At 41.1% G+C, this 19,784-nt stretch overlaps 1 protein-coding gene across 9 annotated transcripts in view; it reads left to right on the top strand.

Moving 5' to 3' along the window:
• Window positions 1-4,335: 4,335 nt before the first annotated feature.
• Window positions 4,336-19,784, top strand: part of CDC42BPA (CDC42 binding protein kinase alpha) — a 145,877-nt gene continuing 130,428 nt past the window's right edge. For 8 of the 9 annotated variants that reach the window (XM_081124177.1, XM_081124176.1, XM_081124175.1 and 5 more), the window contains exon 1: window positions 4,336-5,743. In XM_081124177.1, the coding sequence (XP_080980303.1) occupies window positions 5,566-5,743 (178 nt within the window). In that variant the 5' untranslated portion in view covers window positions 4,336-5,565. The remainder of the gene's footprint in view (window positions 5,744-19,784) is intronic. The other variant, XM_081124173.1, reaches the window with a different exon arrangement.

Genomic DNA, 19,784 nt, shown 5'->3' with positions numbered 1-19,784 from the left:
GTCAAATGAGACGTGGGCTGAGGGCTGGCGGTTGGCTTTGGTAATGTGGAAGTCTCTGGTAACCTTGGCCGGAGAGATTTCCAGAGTGTGTGATAACTGGATTCTTTACCTCTCAGTTTGGCTGCCAGCCCCTGGGTCTTGGCTGTGTCACCTCCAGCCCTACATCGGGACTGAGAGGAACACACTGGCTTAACCGGCCTGGTGTTTGTCACCACACGTGGCCGTGGAGACTTTTGCCAAATGTTTCAATGCTGGTGGAATTGATAAGACAATGCCACCTTTCTTTTTATTGTTCAAATTTACTAACTAGCTCTAGTAGAGGGCAATATTTCTCTTATAATGTTTGACCCTAAACATGTTTTTGAAAATTCCATATATAGTAGAGCTTGGATATGCAGAGTTTTAATGAGAGATTAAAATGAGAGGATTAAAGATGGGACAAGTTGGGCAAAATCCATGGAAAAGCAAGAGGACAAATATGAGTATGTGAACCTAAGTCTGTTTAGCTAAGTAAATGTGCCCTAGATGAGAAGAGTTTGTTTGGAATGTTTCTTTAACCTTCTTAAAGGGTTAAAAAAAAGTGCAAAATAAATATGAAGAGGGAGGAGTGAAAACCTATGTTAAAACCATGCCCCTTCAAAATCCACTAAAAGGTTGTTCAGAGGTAAAACATTTGTTTCATTGATTTTTATTTTTATTTGCGTAAAACCGAAACTGGGTTGACCATATGTATGCGGATCCTTGGCCTGTTTGCCTTGCCAGCCACTCCTCGCCCATTGTCTGCTCAGCTGGGAGAAAATGCATGCAGGCTCTCACAAGCTCTGTGTTAGAGGCAAATGGGGGGAGAGTCGAGGTAAGGGGATTTGCCTCCCCTCTCTGGCCTGGGGCAGCTTCCTAGTAGCCCTTGCACCTCCTCTGTGGCTCCAGCTCCCACCAGCCTGGGTCAGGGGCTGGAGGTAGCAGCTGTTGCTGATTATTTCACCCTCCCTTGTTTGTTTTCTCTGCTTTTCCATCACCTGTGTAGCCATTTTCCAGAATTAAGGTTCCTCTGGTTTAAATACACAGGCGATTTCTGGTTTTTCTGGTTGGACCCTGACACAAAATGGGCTTTTCTCTTCTGCCCCAATATCAATTTCTAAAGCCCAAATACGCGAATTAACAGCTACACCCTACTGCTTCCTGGTTATAACAGGAGGGAGAGGTTGGGTTTATGGACTTTCATAGATCTGGTGGTTAGAACCTTTGACCCTGGTTTGAGACAAGCTTGGTGTTGTCACTTGCTAGTTATGTGGTCGTTCCCAAGTTCTCTAAGCCTTCTAAGCCTCAGTCTCCTCATCTGTAATAAGGAGGTGATGATTTTTCTACTTCATATGATGATGATGGAGTAGAACACTGTGTTCACAGTACTCAGGATGTACACACTGTAAATGTCCTGTGAAGAAAGCAATTCTTGATTACAAAGTTTCTTTTTTCTATACATAAGCCTTTGCAGTTGCTATTCCCCATGTCAGATGCCAGACTTAAAGGGAGGACAAGCATTTGCTGCAGTTTTATCCGCAGAGGGTACCAAACCCTGTCATTCACTTGCAGCGTTGGGCCTGCTAGCCTGGCTGAAAGGAGATGTGGTAAAATATTCTCATGTTACTGCACGTGGAGCCCTGCCGTGGCACTCACCTTGCTTCTGGCCCTGTTCTCTATCCTTGAACCTATAGCTATTTGGGAGTAAGACACAGCAAGGTAAGAAGGGAGCTGGTTGTTATAAATATTAATTGATGGATCGAGATCCTTTGGCTGTCAGGCCAGAAGCAGAGGATTACATGAAGAGAGCTTGCCTTGACGACTCAACCTTGACTTCTGTCAGTCTGATTCTTCTTACTCTCCTATCTTTATGTCCTCTCCTGTCCGCTTTCTGCTCCAGAAGGTCAGAATAATTCCCAGCACCTTCATAAAACTTCCTGTGATTGCTTCAAACGAATTGTGTTCGCAGTGGTATACATCTGCTCTCCAGGTTCCCAAGCAGAATTTCACAAAGACGACCTCCTCCAGGCTCTTTTCCCAAGAACGCCCTGCCACGCAGCGCTGTGGGGCTACTGGGCCGCGCCTTTCTTTGGCTGAAGACCGGTTTCATTAACAAGCATGTTCGCACTTCAGCCGGAACATTTAGAATAACACCCGCACAATGTGTTTAGTGTCTAGTTAATTATTAAGTCTCTGAGCTTGGATTATTCAAGCAAAATTGATTGGGTTCAACCTTCTTCCTTCTCTTTGTGTGTGTATGTGTTGTTTTTTTAAAAAAATAAAAGTAAGTTCTCCCTTGTACTCTCTGAACAATGTGATAAAGGTTATTATGCAAATATAAATAGCCTGGACTGTGGGTGGTACCCATGTGCTAACAGAATAGGTAGAGAAAGGACTGGCAGCTTGATTCTTTTATTAAGAAGAAATATATTGGTATCTCATACTGTACTTCCATTTATGGAGACCTAATGTGTTTTAGGTTTTCTCTTTTAAACTTTTTTTTTAAGTTACTTACAAGTTGGGTAAGTAGGTAGCTTGTAGCCAGTTCTGTGGTGTGAAAGCAGAAGAAATTGCTTCTTTCTTTGCTACCCTAACTCATGGCCAAATGGAAGTGTTAAAATGTCTTGGCTTCACTATTAAAAACCATGTTATTGAATATTTGTTGACTTGAGAAGATGTTCACAATATATTGCTAAGTGAAAACAGGAGGCTATAAAACTGTCTTTTATTATGTATCATTTGGTTAAAATGCATAAAAAAAGACTTGAATGACGACCACCAAAATATTAATGATTATCTATGCTAGGATTAGCTTTCTTTTTTGCTTCTCCATTACTTCTATAATTAGGGAACACGCATATAAAGATGTCACGGTTAGAAAGGATTGCTCTTGTGTCTGAGCATCAACCCGTGTCAGGAACACATTGGAAATAATGCTGTCCTTATTTAAGCCAGGCAAGTGTCCACTTGGCAAGCGTAGATTTCGCCCCAAAAAATAAAAAAATTCAGTGTTTTGTGAATCACAGCAACTTGAATCATTGGTTAGCCTTCGTTTTTAGGCTCCCTTTCTCGGCCTTCGAGGCTGGCTCTTCCTCAGCGCCCGCGGGATTAAGATGGGAAAGGATGCAATTGGGGCACGAACGCAGGACACCCACCTGCCCCACGCAGCTGGGAAATAATTGCACTTTGGAAAAAGGAGTATAAAGGCGGTGACAATTTTGAAAGGAAGGGGCAGAAACGCAGTGCGCCGATGCAGCAACGCACTGAAACGCGGGACCTTCCGCGAGCCCGTCCAGGACCGAGACTGCAGGAGCCTGGAGGCCCCGAGCGCACCGGGGGCGCCGCCGCTCACGACCCGCCCGGGGTCCGCGCGGCGCCGCTGGGACGCGCGTGCGCGCGCAACCGGGGAGGGGGGGGCGGGTCCGCGCAGAGCCGTGAGCGGCCTCGGCTCCCACCGCCCGAGTCCTCTGTAGCTCGTATCCCTGGCCGGGGGCGAACAGGCAGCCGCTAGACTGGTTCCGGAGGAGAACACGCCGCGCTCCGCGCGGGGAAACTTTTGGGAACAGAGACGGGGAACTGTAGCCGTCGCGCTCACACGCTCGGGACGGGGCACGGTAGCGCGCACCAGTCTGTCGTTGCATTTGTCCTGGGAAATGACACAGGGAACGGTGTAATCAGACACCCAGGAAATGACTGCCCTGGAGTGCCTGAGAACTGAATTTGGGGGGCGGGGGCGAGCAGGTAAGGCGCGGCGAGAGGCACCGTCGTTTACAGATCCGTCGGGAGCCTAATGCCGTCGGCCCTGGGGGGGCCTCCTTAATAAATGTGCCAGGCAGGTGGTGTCCCCGAGGACCGGGGAGCAGCCCCGCTTTGGCGAGCCACACCAGATGCCTCGGGGATCGGGGAGGGCGGCGAGGCGGTGGCGCAGTTCCCAGCCGGCGCCCGGTCCTCCGCCGGCCTGTCCTGCCGCCGCCGCGGCCTCCCCAGTCCGCCCGTATCCCTGCATTCCACGTTGCGGCAGCCGCAGCCGCAGCCTCGCGGGCCGAGGCCGTCCCCACCCTCCCTTCAGGGTGGCGCGGCCGCCCGCGCCCCTTCCAGGGCCTCGGCTCCGTTTGGCTCGGCCGCAGACCGACCCGGCTCGGCCCGCAGGCTCGGGCGGGGGCGGGGCGGGGCGGGGGCGGGGCGAGGGCGGGCGTGAGCGCGCGGGCAGCCATATTGGATCCGGACTTCGGCGCGAGCCTCCGCCTGCGTGCGTGCGGCGGGGACGGGGGAGCCTCGCGGAGCCCAGGGCGCGGGCGCGAGAGACCGGGAAGGCGGGGGAGGGGTGGGAGGGAGAGGAAGGGAGTGGCTGCGAGCCGGGCTGCGGCAGCCTCCGCTCTCCTCAGCCGCCGCACCAGTCCCTCCTCCGGCGCCTCGGCCGCCACCCTCCGCGCCGCGGAAAGATGCCCTTAATCCAGGGGTGTGAACAAGGCGGAGAAGTAGCTGCTGGAACCTCTCGCGCCGCCGCCGCCGCAGCTGCTGCCGTCCGTGTCCTTTGAATCCCGAAAAGCACCCCCTCTCCAGGGCGTCGGGAGCCTCGGCGGGCGGCCGCGGTGCGGGCGTGAGGAGACCGGGCGCTCTGCCCGGCGCGGCCCAGCCGGCCGACCAGCGACCACCGACATGGAGCGGGCTCGGGCGGCCAAGTAGCCGCTGCTCCCGGAGCCCGGCGCCCGGTGCCGCCCGCAGCCCGCGTTTGCAGCCCCGGCCGCGCCGCCAGCCAGGCCCCTGGGAGAAGCCGGGAGAAAAATGAAGAGTTTCCCATCGAATCCGTTGCAAATGGGACTGACTGCAAAGCCTTAAAAAAGCAGGAGCTCGGGAGGAGAAAGGAAAAGCCTCCTCCGGGCAAGACTTGGCGTGCTCCGGGCCGAGGGGCTGCTTCAGGGACTCGCCCCCTCCCTTCCCGCTGGAGAAATTGCCGCTGATGCATCATCCAAGCGGTGGTTGGGAGGATTTGCAGCCGAATTTTTGGTTTTCCCTCCCCCTTACATACATTCTGGCTCTTTCCTCCCCTTTCTGTTTTCCTTCTTCCTGGGAAGTGAATTGCTGATGCCAATCGGACTTAATTCATTAACGACGCAGCCGGATTCGTTTCAGGATTATGTTGCACGAGTTGAATTTTGAATGAAGGAGAAGAGCTGTGTATTTTTTTTCGTTTGTTTCCCTCCCCCCCCCTTCAAAGAAGTGTTGACTCTCTGGTTCGTTGTACTTCTAATTATTATTTTATTTAAATCTACGACCTAATTGTATTCTTTAAAAATGTATCAAATATATATTTTATGGTAACTGTCCTTCAAAATATATGTATATGTGCGGAATTGAAGACGCTTCAGCTAAGCGAGGGGAACCGGCGCGTTGGATGTTTAATTCAGCACCGGCATTGCGTGACGGTTGTTTGAATAACAAGTGGTTTGTTTTTAAAACCACACCTTTTAAAATTTAGGTTCAAAGGATCATAGTAGAAGTCGTTGATAATAATTGTAAGGAAAACCAGCAGAAATCGAAGCCACCATGTCTGGAGAAGTGCGCTTGAGGCAGTTGGAGCAGTTTATTTTGGATGGGCCGGCTCAGACCAATGGGCAGTGCTTCAGTGTGGAAACGCTGCTGGATATACTCATCTGCCTCTACGACGAATGCAATAACTCTCCGCTGAGAAGAGAGAAGAACATTCTTGAATACCTAGAATGGGGTAAGTTTGTATTTAAAACAAAAACAAAAAAAACCCTCTCTAGCTCGGCATTATGATTTAATTGTTACAGAGAGTTGTCATGAGTAAACTCTAATGAGTATATAAACGTGTAATATACGGTATATAGTATGCAATATATTATATATGTTACCATGACACATAACATATGGTATATTTAAATATACATACAATAAAAGAGTAGACACCAATCATTCAATCATTTTTTTCTGGTTTTCGGTGAATATTTTCCCTTGGAATACAAACCAGGCTGCTCAGTCAGTCGTCAGGAATTAATGTGGAATTTACGAGAAAGAACTTCTGTTTTCAGGTCAGCAGTAAGAGCTTTTGAGTAATTCTGTAATGGGCAAAAATGGATGATTACTGGTGGTGTAACAGACATTCGGTGGAGAGGTATTTATTAGTTGGCAGCATTCCTTCCCAGACTTCGGGAATCACTCTGGCAATGGGAGGAGATATTCAGATATCTTACGTCAATAGGAACCTGAAGGTAGTTTATCAGTGGGTTTTATTTCATCTCCATCTAGTGCAAGCAAAGGAACTACTAAGCATGGACTTTGCATAAATCGTCAGGTTTGCAAGATGACACGACATAAATGTTTAAAAATTTTGTGATAGTAGTTGGGAGAGAATGTTTGGGAGCAGCTCCTGCCCGAAAGTTTGATTTTTCTCTACACTTAATTCATATCTGAAATGGTTAGAGTTTTGTCTTGTCTCCTAAGTATATATAAATATAGATATGATTTAGAAGACCAACTGTAATGTGGATCAGTGATGAGAGCAGGCGCTCCCATGTGACCTTCAAGCTGTATCCAATGTTACCTACAAGTCCATTCAAACGCCCAGCTGTTTTCTGTTGGAAGCATGTACATCATCACCCACACCTGTATTGGTACATTGGCTTTTGAAGGATAGCAGCCTCAGTAGTACTGTATTTTGTACCTTTGTAATGCTAATAATTTTAGTTTGTTGGAAAGTTTTGATACTAAAATGTCTTTGTTCCCAAGTAGGCTTTATTTTCCTGAAGTAAAAGTCAATTGGTGATTATTTTGTTTTGTTTTATATTTGAAATTTACTGAAAGTTAGTTTGCCAGGTAAATCACTCATTCAAGGTTGCTTACATATATATATATAAATGTGAATAGAATGGTTATTTGAAACAATACCAGACTTGTACTGGGAATGTAAGAATTCTAAACCATCTTTCAAGTGACTTCTAACTTAAAAGTGAGACAGTTTTGACTTTGGTACTGGTTTTGTATGTCTCTTATTTTTGTGTGTAAAGTAAAATGTTTTATAACATAGTTTTACATCCCATGTTTTATAAGTTTAGAAATATTTTAGTGCTTTGGTTTTTTTTGAGATTTAAAGAAAACTTTTTGGTACTTTTAGAGTTAGAATTTCAGTTCTTGAATTATGGTTCAAGAACTCACTCTAGTCTATGATTATGATTGTCATTTAACCTCTATTCTTTTGCATCTGCAAAATGATGGGAGAACTCTTTTTACGTACCAGTAGTAAATATAATTTTAAAATTATGACAGAAGAGAAAACCATATGCTCAATTACCTTTTGGTATTAAGAGTTTACATAGTAGTTTTATGTTCTGAGAGATTTTGCTGTGCAGTATTATCGGAATAATTGATGTATGTTTTCCACCAAATATATTTCCTTGGACTCTGTTTTTTATATATGTATTTAAAAAACTCTTGTTATACATATTTAATTTAAACCAAACAAGCAAAAAGTCAAGTAGGTTTTTGGCCAAATACACTTTATTACTGTATTTTAAATTCAAACCAGGGACTTTTCACAATGTAAAACAAATTAAGTTTTAGTAGTGTGCTTCATGTGTTGTCCTTTTAGAAGTTTGAAACAAACAACATGACAAAAATGTACAGCCTTTCAAGTCAACTTCTATTGTGTTTTTCAGTGAACCAGACCAGAATTTTTAAGGCATTATTTTGCACCTTTGGGGCTAGGCAGTGTCAGTTAAGTCTCAGGCATTTTTAAGTATGAAGTCTCGAAAGTGGGAGTTATTGACCACAGAAGTTTGGGTAAAGAGTAAGAAAAGAAATGTAAGAATGGAGAAGCTGTCAAGAGATGTGTCATAAATAATAGTATTTACTATCTTTAAGTTATTTGAGAATTTAGATTATTTAAGAATGCCAGTCTCTTCAATTAATTTAAGTATTAAAATAGGTCAGCTGCTCTTCATGTATGAATTGATTACTACACTTTGGAGAAAAGTCCAATTTTTTTCTCAGTGGCTAGAATTATATAAAAACAATTAGATTAAAGAAGTTTCCAGATAGTGACTGGACCTCAGTTTAATTTTTTAACCTTTTTTTTGGGGGGGGGGGTTGTAATGGAAAATTACAGTGATTGTTTGTTGGGGTTAAATTTGATAATTTAGGTTTTGCCTTAAAGTGATAGTTTTTAGTTTGAGTTTTACAATATTCAATATTTGCAATAGGAGAGCAGTAGTTAAATACTCTGTAATATATGCTGTGTGTTTGTGTTTGGCTCTTTATATTAACGAAAGTGTCATCTAGATATTCCTTATTTTTATGCTGATAATAGGTTATTTTTGAAAACAGAGTCAGCCACGATTCTGTCTGCCTTAGTTTATTTCTATCATTTTCATTTTATTTCTAATTATGGTCCATTTCACTTTTATATTGGTACAGTTAATGTTTTGTTCATTATAGCATCATGACATTAAGAAAACTGGCAATTCAAAATGATATATATATTTGACAGCACTCCTTGCTCTTGGTGCTGATGACTTGAGGGAGAAGATAAGTAGAGCTCCAGAAAGGAAGAGGGGATTAAACCCATAAGCAGTAGAGCAAGGGGATCAGATTTCCTTAAGGCCATAGGTCACTTTTAAATTTAATATATATTTTCCAGTTATATCCAATAAGACTCGAAAGACTATGTTTTGTTTCCTTTTTTTTTTAAGTTGTTGAAATGATAATGGTTTGTATGTTCATTATATCAGAGTTTGGATGTGAGTAGTATGACTCTAGAATAAGTTACTATAGAGCTGTAAAAGTAAAAATAACTTTTATGTTATAAACTAACTTGCTAGGAATAATGAAATTCATTATTCATTGACTTGGTTTCCCTCTACTTTGAAATGGGAAATTGGAATTTTAGGTAATTCTTTACCAACTTACTTAAAAAATAGATGTAAGATAGTATTACTCAATACAAAAGAAACATTGTAGGTATCTGTATGTGGATAACTGGCTCTTGATACTTTCTGGATCTTGGACTTTGTAATATTTCATTTAAATTAACCTTAAGTAAGAGTAATTTTATAGCTTATTCAGTGTATACACAAACACATGCTAGTCTGAATGATTAATAAACTTGTTACTAGAGTACATCAGCAGGTACTGTGGTTTAAACTTTTCCTTTCATTAGCATAGTTTTAAAGATTATTCACATTTTTTTCATGTGTGGGTCAATTAAGTGAGGTGATGATGGCTTGATGAGAAGGATCTGAATCTTTTCTAGGCTATTTTGTTCATTTCTGCTGTTCCTCATTATTAGCTTTTCCTGAGTAGTTTACTAATCATACCTAATTGTCAACATGTTCATTTAATGTAGATGATTAAAATTATTTTTATTTAAATCTTCAATAAGGATCTTTATGTCATCAGAAATATAAGTCTGGCAGTTACTTCCTTTACACTAGCCACCTAATATTCTATTGTAAGAAGAATAGTAAGTACATACAGTGATTTGATTTAACAGCACTGGCACTTGGTAGAAGCATGCTCAGTAAGTGGTGGCTATTTTCCATTTCTTTTCTGTTTTTAAGAATCTATTGCTCTATGAGTGAGAATAGGGATGTCAGAATTAGCACTTTGAGAATTTTAGGGATTTATTTCATGTGGAAATATAAGGCATACATTAGCATAGCAGTGTAAAAACAAAAACAAATAGCATAATATGTTGCAAATTTTATGAAATGTCCCATAATTCCTAGGACTTGATTAACATTACATAGTAAGCCCAGGTTATTTAATGGTAAAATAACTGAACTTGGTACAAATTAATATTTTATCGTGCTATTCTGTGGCAGTCAAAAAATTTCTTCCCAAACCGTTTTTCTTTGGCACACTTACTGACCGTACATTGTATGCACAGCTCATTGTTTTTCATCCCCTTGGTTTTGGTTAGTTTGAAAGTCCAACCAACATTTAAAAAATTAAATAGACTAGAGTAGAAAATATCAAGTACATCCTGCGTAGAAAGAGTAGTATTAGGCACAACTCTTGTGTTTTCTTGTATTTCTTACCGTAGATTGGGATCGAAAGAGTTTGAAACGTTTTAGTCTAGATGAAGCTAAAATATGTTGACTGTTTAACAGCGAAAAGGTTATAGATATAGGTCCTTTTTTCAAAAAGCACAGTCTGATGGATTTAATGACGGGAAGAGAAGGAGATTAGGTAGGGACAAGATACTTGGCGGGGGGTATGAGGGAGAGGAAGAATAACATGAGCATAAATATACTGTTTTCCTGAGTTGCTACTTCGGTGTGACCTGCACAGGATTGGGTATTTTTTTTTTTTTTTTTAATATATCTTTATTGATTTCAGAGAGGGGAAAGGAGAGGAAGAGAGAGAGAAACATCAGTGATGAGAGAGTCATTGATCGGCTGCCTCCTGCACGCCCCCGACTGGGGATCGAGCCCACAGCCTGGGCATGTGCCCTGACCGGGAGTCGAACCCCAATCGCCTGGATCCTAGGTGGACCCTCAACCGCTGAGCCATGTCCGGCCGGGCGATTGGGTATTTTAATTCAGAAGAACTTAATGGACAGAGAAATTAACTTCACTCCTTTGTGTTGGATGGTTCATTTCCTTTTTCCTTTTCTGGCTTTGGGCTCTTGGACGTTGACTTCCATTGATTGTCAGAACTGTATAAGCTTGAATGTGAGGAATAACCATATGACCTATAGGCATACTAATAGTTTTTTGGTTATATCTTCTAGTTACTCCACATGAACTCTTAGAGTAGATGTAGGTGAGAAGTATTTGCTAGTTCATAGATTTTTCTTATCCCTTGTTATTGATGAAACTGCTAGTGAGAGGAACTTTGAGTTCGATAGCTAAGACTAAGAATTGCTCAGCTGCTTTTACTATATCTTAATGAGTCAAGAAGTTCTTTCCATAATGGTTTTTGTTTTTGAATGACCCCTCTATTAGTATAGGTCATCCCAGACATGAATGGCTGTCTTTTGTTGTCACTGTTTTCCAGATCTAGGGGATTTCCTTTTCTTCCTCTTTGATGCTGATCTGAGCTCTAGGATTGCTGTTCCCAGCTAGATGCTCCATACTTCTCTACAGTGTCCACTTTTTTTTTTTCCAATTAATAGGTGGAGAATGGCTAGCCCTCTGTTGTCTAACACCCCTCCCCCATTCTAGTGCTGCTTTATCTGCTGCTTTAATAGAGCACCATTTTGGCTTTCATGATAACAGAAGGCAGAAGACCTGGCTCCCCACTTTTCAATCTCAATATTTCTTCCTTAATTGTTCTTCCTATGAACTGTTTGCTTCTATTTTGGAATCAGGGCTTCTTCACTCTAGGCCCCTCCTTGGTTTCAAAATGTGTTCTGGAAATCCATGGGATATTAGTAAGTGCTTTGGGGGTGGGGGTGGAGAGGGGAAGGTTTACATAGCTAAATAAATTTGGGAAATTATTTTAAATAAAATTAAACATTAAAAATACTGTAGGTTATCCTAGAATTATAAAGTTTATATGCATATGGAATCTTTTTTTTTTTTTTTTTTGCGCATAGTATCTGGAAGATGGATGGCAAGTGTTCCATGGAACACCCTTTGAGAAATGCTCTTTCAGTATGAAGTCTTGCTGTTCTTTGTATCAGGGTTCTAAGAGAGAATCTTGAGGGAAACTGGGATACTGTGTGGTTTAGAGAATCCAAATCTGAATAAGTTATATTTTACTTAGTGGTTGTGGATTTTTAATTGTCTTCTGTGTGATAGTCATAGGAACTGAAAAATAAACTTAATCATAGTAGCACAAGAGTGATGCTGGTGAAAATTACATTTAGGAAAAGCACCCTATAAAGCAGACTGAACTTAGATATAATAATGAACCAGTGCTGTTGACCTATAAAATCCTTGGAATTACTGAGAAGTTTCTGTTTATGTCCTTTTCTTGCTCTAATTAAACTTGCTTTTCTAGTATAGGCATTCATAAGTACAGAAATTCTCGCTTCATAGCTTTAGTTACTATAATTGTAACATGTTGCAAAACTATTGTTTATCTGAAACAGTTTTATTCATTACTTTGTTATATTTAAGTGAATAAGATCATAGACTTAGGCAACTTTAGAATCCATTATAATGTTCAGTATTATTTTGTCTAAGGCTACAGTTTGTAGCTAATTTGTTGCTTTCAGACTTTTGGTCTAGTGTGGGAACTTTACTATTATTTATAACATTGTATCTGTGAAGCTATGGCTATTATTTATAACATTGTATCTGTGAAGCTATGGGTTTTAAGTGCCAGCACTTATTATTTGTTGTATACAGGAAACCAGAAGATACAATACTTGTATTGAAGAGATAAACTGTATATAATTGGTGCTGCTTTAGCACTGTGTGAAGAGTTAGAACTCTGTGACTACTATAAACTTCTAGTATTTGGGTGGCAGATAGTAATAATAGAGGTAATTCAACTTGTTTGTTAAAAGACTAATAACTTATAGGGGGATAAATTAGTTTTTTCTCTCCTGATATATATTTATTTTTCTCTTTAATTCTTCCCCATTACCACCATTTCTCTTACCCCCATTCTAACTGCACTGCTTATGGATGAAAACAATCTTTTAAAAATACATGTGAGTTCATTTATGTGTAATCATATAACTTCTGGTTTTATTTCCAATTGCTTACACATCATTGTAGGCTTAATCAATGATAAAAAAACACACCTATTCAGTTTATTCAGTTTGATAAAACTTAATTAAATTTACATAAGTGGAATATTCCTTTTCTAAGCCAACAGTACTGATAAAGATCAGGGCCTTTGGAATCAGACTGACTCTGGTTATTAGCTGGGTAATTTAAGCAAGTTATTTAACCTCTCACATCATTAGTAAAAAATGGACATTATAGTAGTAGTTTATTTTGCCAAAAGGTTGAAAGTTGATTTAGTATTTTTCCTTTTCTGGTGATTTATAGTTGTATTTTGTCAGCTTTTCCCCCCATTCCATTTTTTCTGAGGGCTTTGTAAAAGCAGTGTAGTTGTCCTACAATAAGAATTCCATCCTTAAATATCTGGTTTACTGGGAGTGGCATGCCTCAAGTTGATTCAAATATTATTAAAAGCCATCAGGCATTTATTTAGAAGTGTTCTGTCCTAAGATTTAAAAAATACTTGTTTGAAAAGATTATGAAAAGCTCACAATGGCTAACGCCCCATTTTGAGATTGTATTGCCAGCTATGGCCTTGCCCTGACCAAAAATCATAACTAAGAAACATTTAAAACCAGACTAAAAGCTCGGGTATGTGGTGAAGCTGAAATATAGATATAATTATCATAAAGCTCTTCCCTGTTCCATACTTATAAAGATTTTCCTCGAGTTTATGGTTAAAACCACAATAATATTTGCAAGTGTAGTGGGATTTCTGTTTCTGCCTTTTTGCTGCATGCCTCTGTAATGTGTCACACCATCTCAGACTGTTGCATGCTAAGCTGACAGTGTTCTCCAGGAGTCCATTGCTGTGTTACATTACTTGAGGTTGTGACTAAGTGATCATACTTGTTTTGCCGGTGTTCCTGTGGTAATCCCAATTAAGTACAGCAGGTCTTAAGTACAGAGAGTGGAAGGGGGAGAGAGAGAAAAAAAATTGATGTGAGAGAGATGCTCACATTGATTGGTTGCCTCCCGCACGGGCTCCGACTGGGGCTGGGGATCGAGCCTACAACTGAGATATGTACACTTGGCTGGAATCGAACCTGGGACCCTTCATTCTGCAGGCTGACACTCTAACCACTGAGCAAAACCGCCTAGAGCTCTTCTCCAGTCTTAATGTTAGGTCTCATGTCTGTTCCTGAACCAGTCATTGTCTCGGTACCTGAGCTGTGTAAAGGAAGAGTAGATAAAACTTAATATTAGGATTTTAAGAAGAGGGAATGAATTCTGGGCAAACTACAAATGGTCTCCACTCCAGTTGATATTGTGGTTTACAATTTATTTATAGCACTTTCTTTAGGAATTATTAGTGCTACAGTAAAGTTTTATGGTGTTCTTTTCCCTAACCACCTTTAAGTAATGCCTTCTCATGTGGTTTTGATTTAAGTATTCTGAGCCAGTGTTATTGTGTAGAAGAGAGAAGTGGATGCATTATAGATACCTCTAATTAAATTTTAATTTTAAAATTGCAAATGGTAATTAAAATGATACTTTTCTCATCCATGCCATCTTTTGTTGGCTTACCCCTCTCTGAATGCCTATAAAATTTGTTTATGGTGTTCATTTGACAACCAATTGACTTATCTTGGATTATTAATTGTCTTTTTATATGTTACACCAAGGATCATCTCTCATTGTATATCTAACACAAATTCCAGTATATCTTTATTGTTAGTGATATCTGCAGAGGTGTGGTTAGGAGAAGGTCTGTTTAAAGTCAATTAATATTTAGTGTTCACAATAAATATAAGTCTAATGGAGGTGTGGAAATTATTATGTATATAATGGAGTGTGGGAACAATAAAGACTAACAACATGTGGTTCCTGTCCTCAAGGAATTAAGCAGAATGTAAGTGTGTTAAAAGAGGCACAGGAGAGAGGTTACTATTGATAAGGAGAGGGGGGAGTGGGCAAGAATCGGTCATGGAGGAGACATTTGACCTAATCCTAAGATGATAATGTTTTGTGAGAGATAGGAGAGGGCATTCTGGATGGAAGGAAACAGTGGGAGGCAGAGTGTGGAGGCAGCAAAGCTCAAAGGCATGTGCTTGGAGCAGAGTGAGGGAATAGTGGGAAATATGGTTGGAATGATTAATTGGGGCATTTCATTTCAGCTGGCTTATTACATAATTTGAATTTGATTCTGTAGCCATTGGGAAGCCACTGAATATGTATTTGTTTTTAAAGTAAGGAGACTTGGAAATTGCTTTCTATCAAAGCATAACTAGCCTTAAGATTTGTAGTCTTTTGTTATGATAGAATGTTTTGTTAGTATATGCATTAATTCATTTTAACAAATATTTACTTTATACGCCTTCTTTGTGGTAGGTGCCAGTTTCTGGAGATACAATAATGAACAAGACAGGCAGGGTGTCTGTTATTGTGAAGCTTGCATCATGATTTGGGAGAGTCAGGAAATCACCATGTAAATAAATAGGATTATTTCAGATATTGGTAACAATTATAAAGAAAATAAGCATGTGACATGACAGTGTTTTGGGTGGTAATTTAGATTGGTTGGTCACAGGATGAAGTCCATGTTTTTGGCCTGAGGAGCCAGATGAATGACAACAGCTAATATTTATTATTTACTGTGTGTCAGGCACTGTGCAGTTTTCATGGACTGCCTCATTGAGTCATCATCTAAAGAAGGTAGCAATATTCCTGTTTCACAGATGACGAAGCTGAGGCACAGGTCTGCATTCTCATAGCTAATAAGTGGTGGTGTCAAGATCCAAATCATTTGATGTTAGAGCACACACTCTTAGCTGCAATTACTCAGCTGTACTGCCACCACTGAGATAGCATTTTATGATGGGGAGGACTGTGGGTGGAGTGAGAATTAAGAATTCTTTTTTGGACATGTTAAGTTTGAGATAGTAGGCGGTTGATGTACAAACCTGAACATATATTAGTTATTGGGTAGGGTAGGACTGAAGATATAAATTGCAGATTCATCAGCTTATAGGTAAAGCCATGGGACTAGATGAGATTTTTTAAAGAAAATGTGCCAGTTGGAAGAGAGAAGGGCTAAGAATTGACTCTTGAGGCCTCCAGAATTTAGAGCTTGAAGAGTGGAGGCAGAAATGGAGCGTGGCCAGTGACGTAGAAGAAAACTAGAAGATTGTCAGGAAGCAAAATATGTTTCAGAAGAAAGGAATGTCACATGTTGTGAATGTGGCTACATGCAGGCAGGAGTCCAGATGGAGTCAGTTGAGGAGCAAATGGAAGCAAGCGGAAGCCACATAGATCTCTCTTTAAAGAGGGTCCAGTGTGATGGGAATAAAGAAATTTGGTGGTAGTTAGAGGAGAACATGGGGTTTTAAGTATGAGGGAACATTATGGTTGATGCAAATGATCCAACAGGAGAAAGACATTTAGGGAACATAAATACAAGGGTTGGGCTTTGCTGGGAGCAGGGCACTTGATTTTTTTTTTTTTTTTAATAGGCAGAGGACAAGGTTATAGATACAGGTAAGCTGGTAGATTTTGTGGTGGGAAGATAAAGCAGTTCACTTCTAATTGCTTCTATTTCAATAATGTTTAAAAACAAAGTAATCTGCTGAGAGTACTGGTAGGTATTGGGATTATTGGAAATTTAATGAGAGATGTGTGTGTCAGGGTCCCCAAGACCACTCCCAGTTTAGGTGCTTCACTAGGAGGCTGGGGGGCTAGAGCTCTGAACCTATTATTAAAAATAATAATTTGCAGCCTGGCCGGTGTGGCTCAGCAGTTGAGCATCGACCTAGGATCCAGGAGATAGAGGTTCGATTCCCAGTCAGAGCACATGCCTGTGTTGCGGGCCCGATCCCCAGTGGCGGGCATGCAGGAGGCAGCTGATCAATGACTCTCTCTCACTGATGTTTCTCTCTCTCCCTCTCCCTTCCTCTCTCTGAAATCACTAAAAATACATTTTTAAAAAAAATTCAGAAAATTGCTGTTCTCCCCTTAAGAATACTAATATTGCATTCCTAAGCAGTATTTACTTATTTACTCTTTATCAGCAGAACTCTTTTTCTGACTGATTGCTCTGGTTTTACCAAAACCAGTATGTTCTCCCTCGCTTTTTTTATTAAGGGTGTGTCTAGCCCTGGGTTATTTGTGAATTCCTGTCTGGGCGAGAGCAGAAGTTCAGGTCTCCTGAGTCTCTGGACAGTGCTCTATCCTACTCCTTTTATCTGCCCAGGCTTTGTTCTCAAACTCTCAGTTGTCAGACTTGGAACACTTGTTAAAGCTCTAACTCTGGGTAGAGGGTGCTCAGGGCAGGGCCTGAATGTCTCACTCGCCCTGGCTTAGTATCTGCTACAGGAGACTCACCAGCTGGAGGTGGGCAGGCCTGTGAGCTCTGGGCTGCTTCTGGGGGTCCTGGGATGGCACATTTTGAGGGCTTCATGCCTACTGGACCTTGGGATTCAGAACAGGAGCCCAAGGTCCTCCAGAATCACAAGGGCTGGAACGAGGCTGGTGACCCGTGGCTGGCTGGCCGCTTCTGTCCCAAGGTTGAGGAACTACTTGTCCTAGTGATACCTTTGAGAGCTGTGTTCTAAGAAGCCCTGGAGTTCCCCCAGCATGTCTGGGATGGGAAGTAGGGATAAAAAGGGAGTCTGAGGGACTAGGGCTCTGAACCTACCTGCCAACCTCCACCTGGTTCTGGGGAAAAACCAGAGCAGCAATTAAGGAAAAAGAGTTCTAATGGTTAAAAGGATTTCTGGGGGGAAAAAAAATTTTTTTTTTTGACTGCAGCATTAAAGGAATTTTGATAGGGCACCAGACTGACTTTCCCAGTTTGGTTTGGCCTGGGTTCTCCATGCTCACACGTGCCATATTGTTTTGGGGTATGGAGGACTGGAATTTGGGAGAATGTGGTGAGGAGGCAGGCAGTAGGCCTGGCACTGTATCAGGTCTATGGACTAGGCACTGGACAGCTACTGATGGAACACTGGCCACTAGTAGCAGCAAGTCTGTCCCAGAGAACCTCAGAGGCAGTTCTGGTCCTGAGGGACAGTTCGGACATCCTGAATTGCTGTGCCGAGATCCATCGCCAGCAAGTGTATCTTAGAGTGAGAAGTGAGGGAGGGCCAAGAAAATGATCCCCAGCTAAGACAATCCTCCTCACATACTGCAGACAATCTCTGTTTGAAAACAGCCTCCAGGATGGAGTCCATTTTAAAAATAGACATTTTTATTGATTTTTAGAGAGAGAGGAAGAGAGAGGGAGAAAGAGAAACATTTACAGCTGCCTCCTGCATACCCCCTACCTGGGGTGTGGGTGGGGTAGGCTTGTTCCCTGACCAGGAATGGAACCACCAACCTTTTTTGGTTCATGGGATGATCCCCAACCAACTGAGCCATACTGGCCCGGGCAGGATGGAGTTCATTTTTAAGGTATCATCATTCATTTACACCCCAGAGTCAATGAACTAAAATCAGATTAAAAATTTTTGTTAAAATACAAATTGTCAATTTTACTTTTTAAAAATGCCTACTAAAGCTCAGGATTATGATAATCTAATGTAGTAGTCTTCAAATCGAGCTACCTGTACCATGCATGAAGACTTACCAAGCCCTGGCCTGTTGCTCAGTGGTTAGAGTGTCAGCCTTTGGAGTGAAGGGTCTTGGGTTCTATTCCCGGTCAAGGGCACGTACATCGCTGCATTTCGATCCCTGGCCCTGGTTGGGGCACGTTTGGGAGTCAATCCATGTGTCTCTTACACTGATGTTTCTTTCTCTCTCCTCCCTTCCTCTGTCCCTGAAAATCAGTGAAGAAATATCCTTTGGTGAGGATAAAAACACAAACGACTTCCCAGGGACACGACGCACATGTAGTTTTATGGGAATCAAATTCCAGGTTCTCAACTTCACTAAGAATTCTCTTCTGAAAACCAACTGAGGACACTCTGAAGCTTGTTAACTTTCTTTTTCCACTCCCATTTCACAGTTGCCCACCTCCAACTTTATCAAATAAAGGCATACTTCTTACCTGTCTCAAATCTTGCTGTGGTGCATTGCTGTGGGTTGTGAAAATCTCCTGAGTGCAAAACAAAAGGGACTGTTTGAAAATGCGTATCTCCCCAGGGGAGGGCAAAACAAAAAGAGCTTCTATAAAAAGTATCGAAGCAGGTGTTCTATTTCACTAGCTTACAAACTAGTGGCAAAGCTCTATCATCTATCTTTCTGAAAACTCTGAAGCAAAACGGTCGATACTGGGCTATGTAATAACACATTCATTTGAATTAAAAATTAAGGTCAGATTTTTTCTAACAGAAAAAAGTCTTATTTTTGCTGACTCATTTGACAGTGGGAACAGACTTTGCCATTAGATTATATGGTGGACACTTCCCATAAATTTTTATAAATTCCAGGTTTTGGGGATGGAATTCTATTTAAAGCACATATGCAATATGAAAGATGTTGGAAATTACATCATTTACAACCATTAAACCTATAATTAAATATTTGAACTATAATTTAAAACTGTTCAAGGGAGTGCATTTTTCCAAAATCTTTGCAGAGACAGTATGTGAACAAAAATATGTCATGACCACTTCTATAGTGTTTGTAGAAAAAGGCTGGGTTATAGACTCAATCTGAGTGGCCCAGCTTTGAATCTTGTCCCTGACAATATTGACTTTAGAAGTTACTTTAAAAAACACTCAACAGTGTTATCTAGTATATCTATTCTGAGTTTTCTAAGAGGTTTTAAGTTTTTTGTTACTTTATTACAAGTAAAGATTGACTTTTATCATTTATTTGCATTTGTTGAGATAATCATACGACTTTTCATCTTTGTTCCATAAATGTAGTGATTAACATCGAAGTTTGGATATTGAGTACATCTTGCATTCCTGGATTAAACCCAATTTAATTGTAATGGGACATATACTACTGAACTTGATTTACTAGTGTTTTGATTATGATCGTTTGCATTGTGTACACAAGATAGTTTTTTTACGTTGTCTGTAGAAGGATTTGGTAACAAGAATATGCTGGCCTCATAAAACAAGTTGGAAAGTATTCTCTCATATAATGCTGGTATCATTTCTACCTTAGATATTTGAAAGTTTG

The sequence above is a fragment of the Miniopterus schreibersii genome, assembly GCF_964146895.1.
Source record: "Miniopterus schreibersii genome assembly, chromosome: 21".
Taxonomy (NCBI): Eukaryota; Metazoa; Chordata; class Mammalia; order Chiroptera; family Miniopteridae; genus Miniopterus; species Miniopterus schreibersii.
Note: the sequence above shows the minus strand (reverse complement) of the source record. Positions and strands in the feature narration are given on the sequence as shown.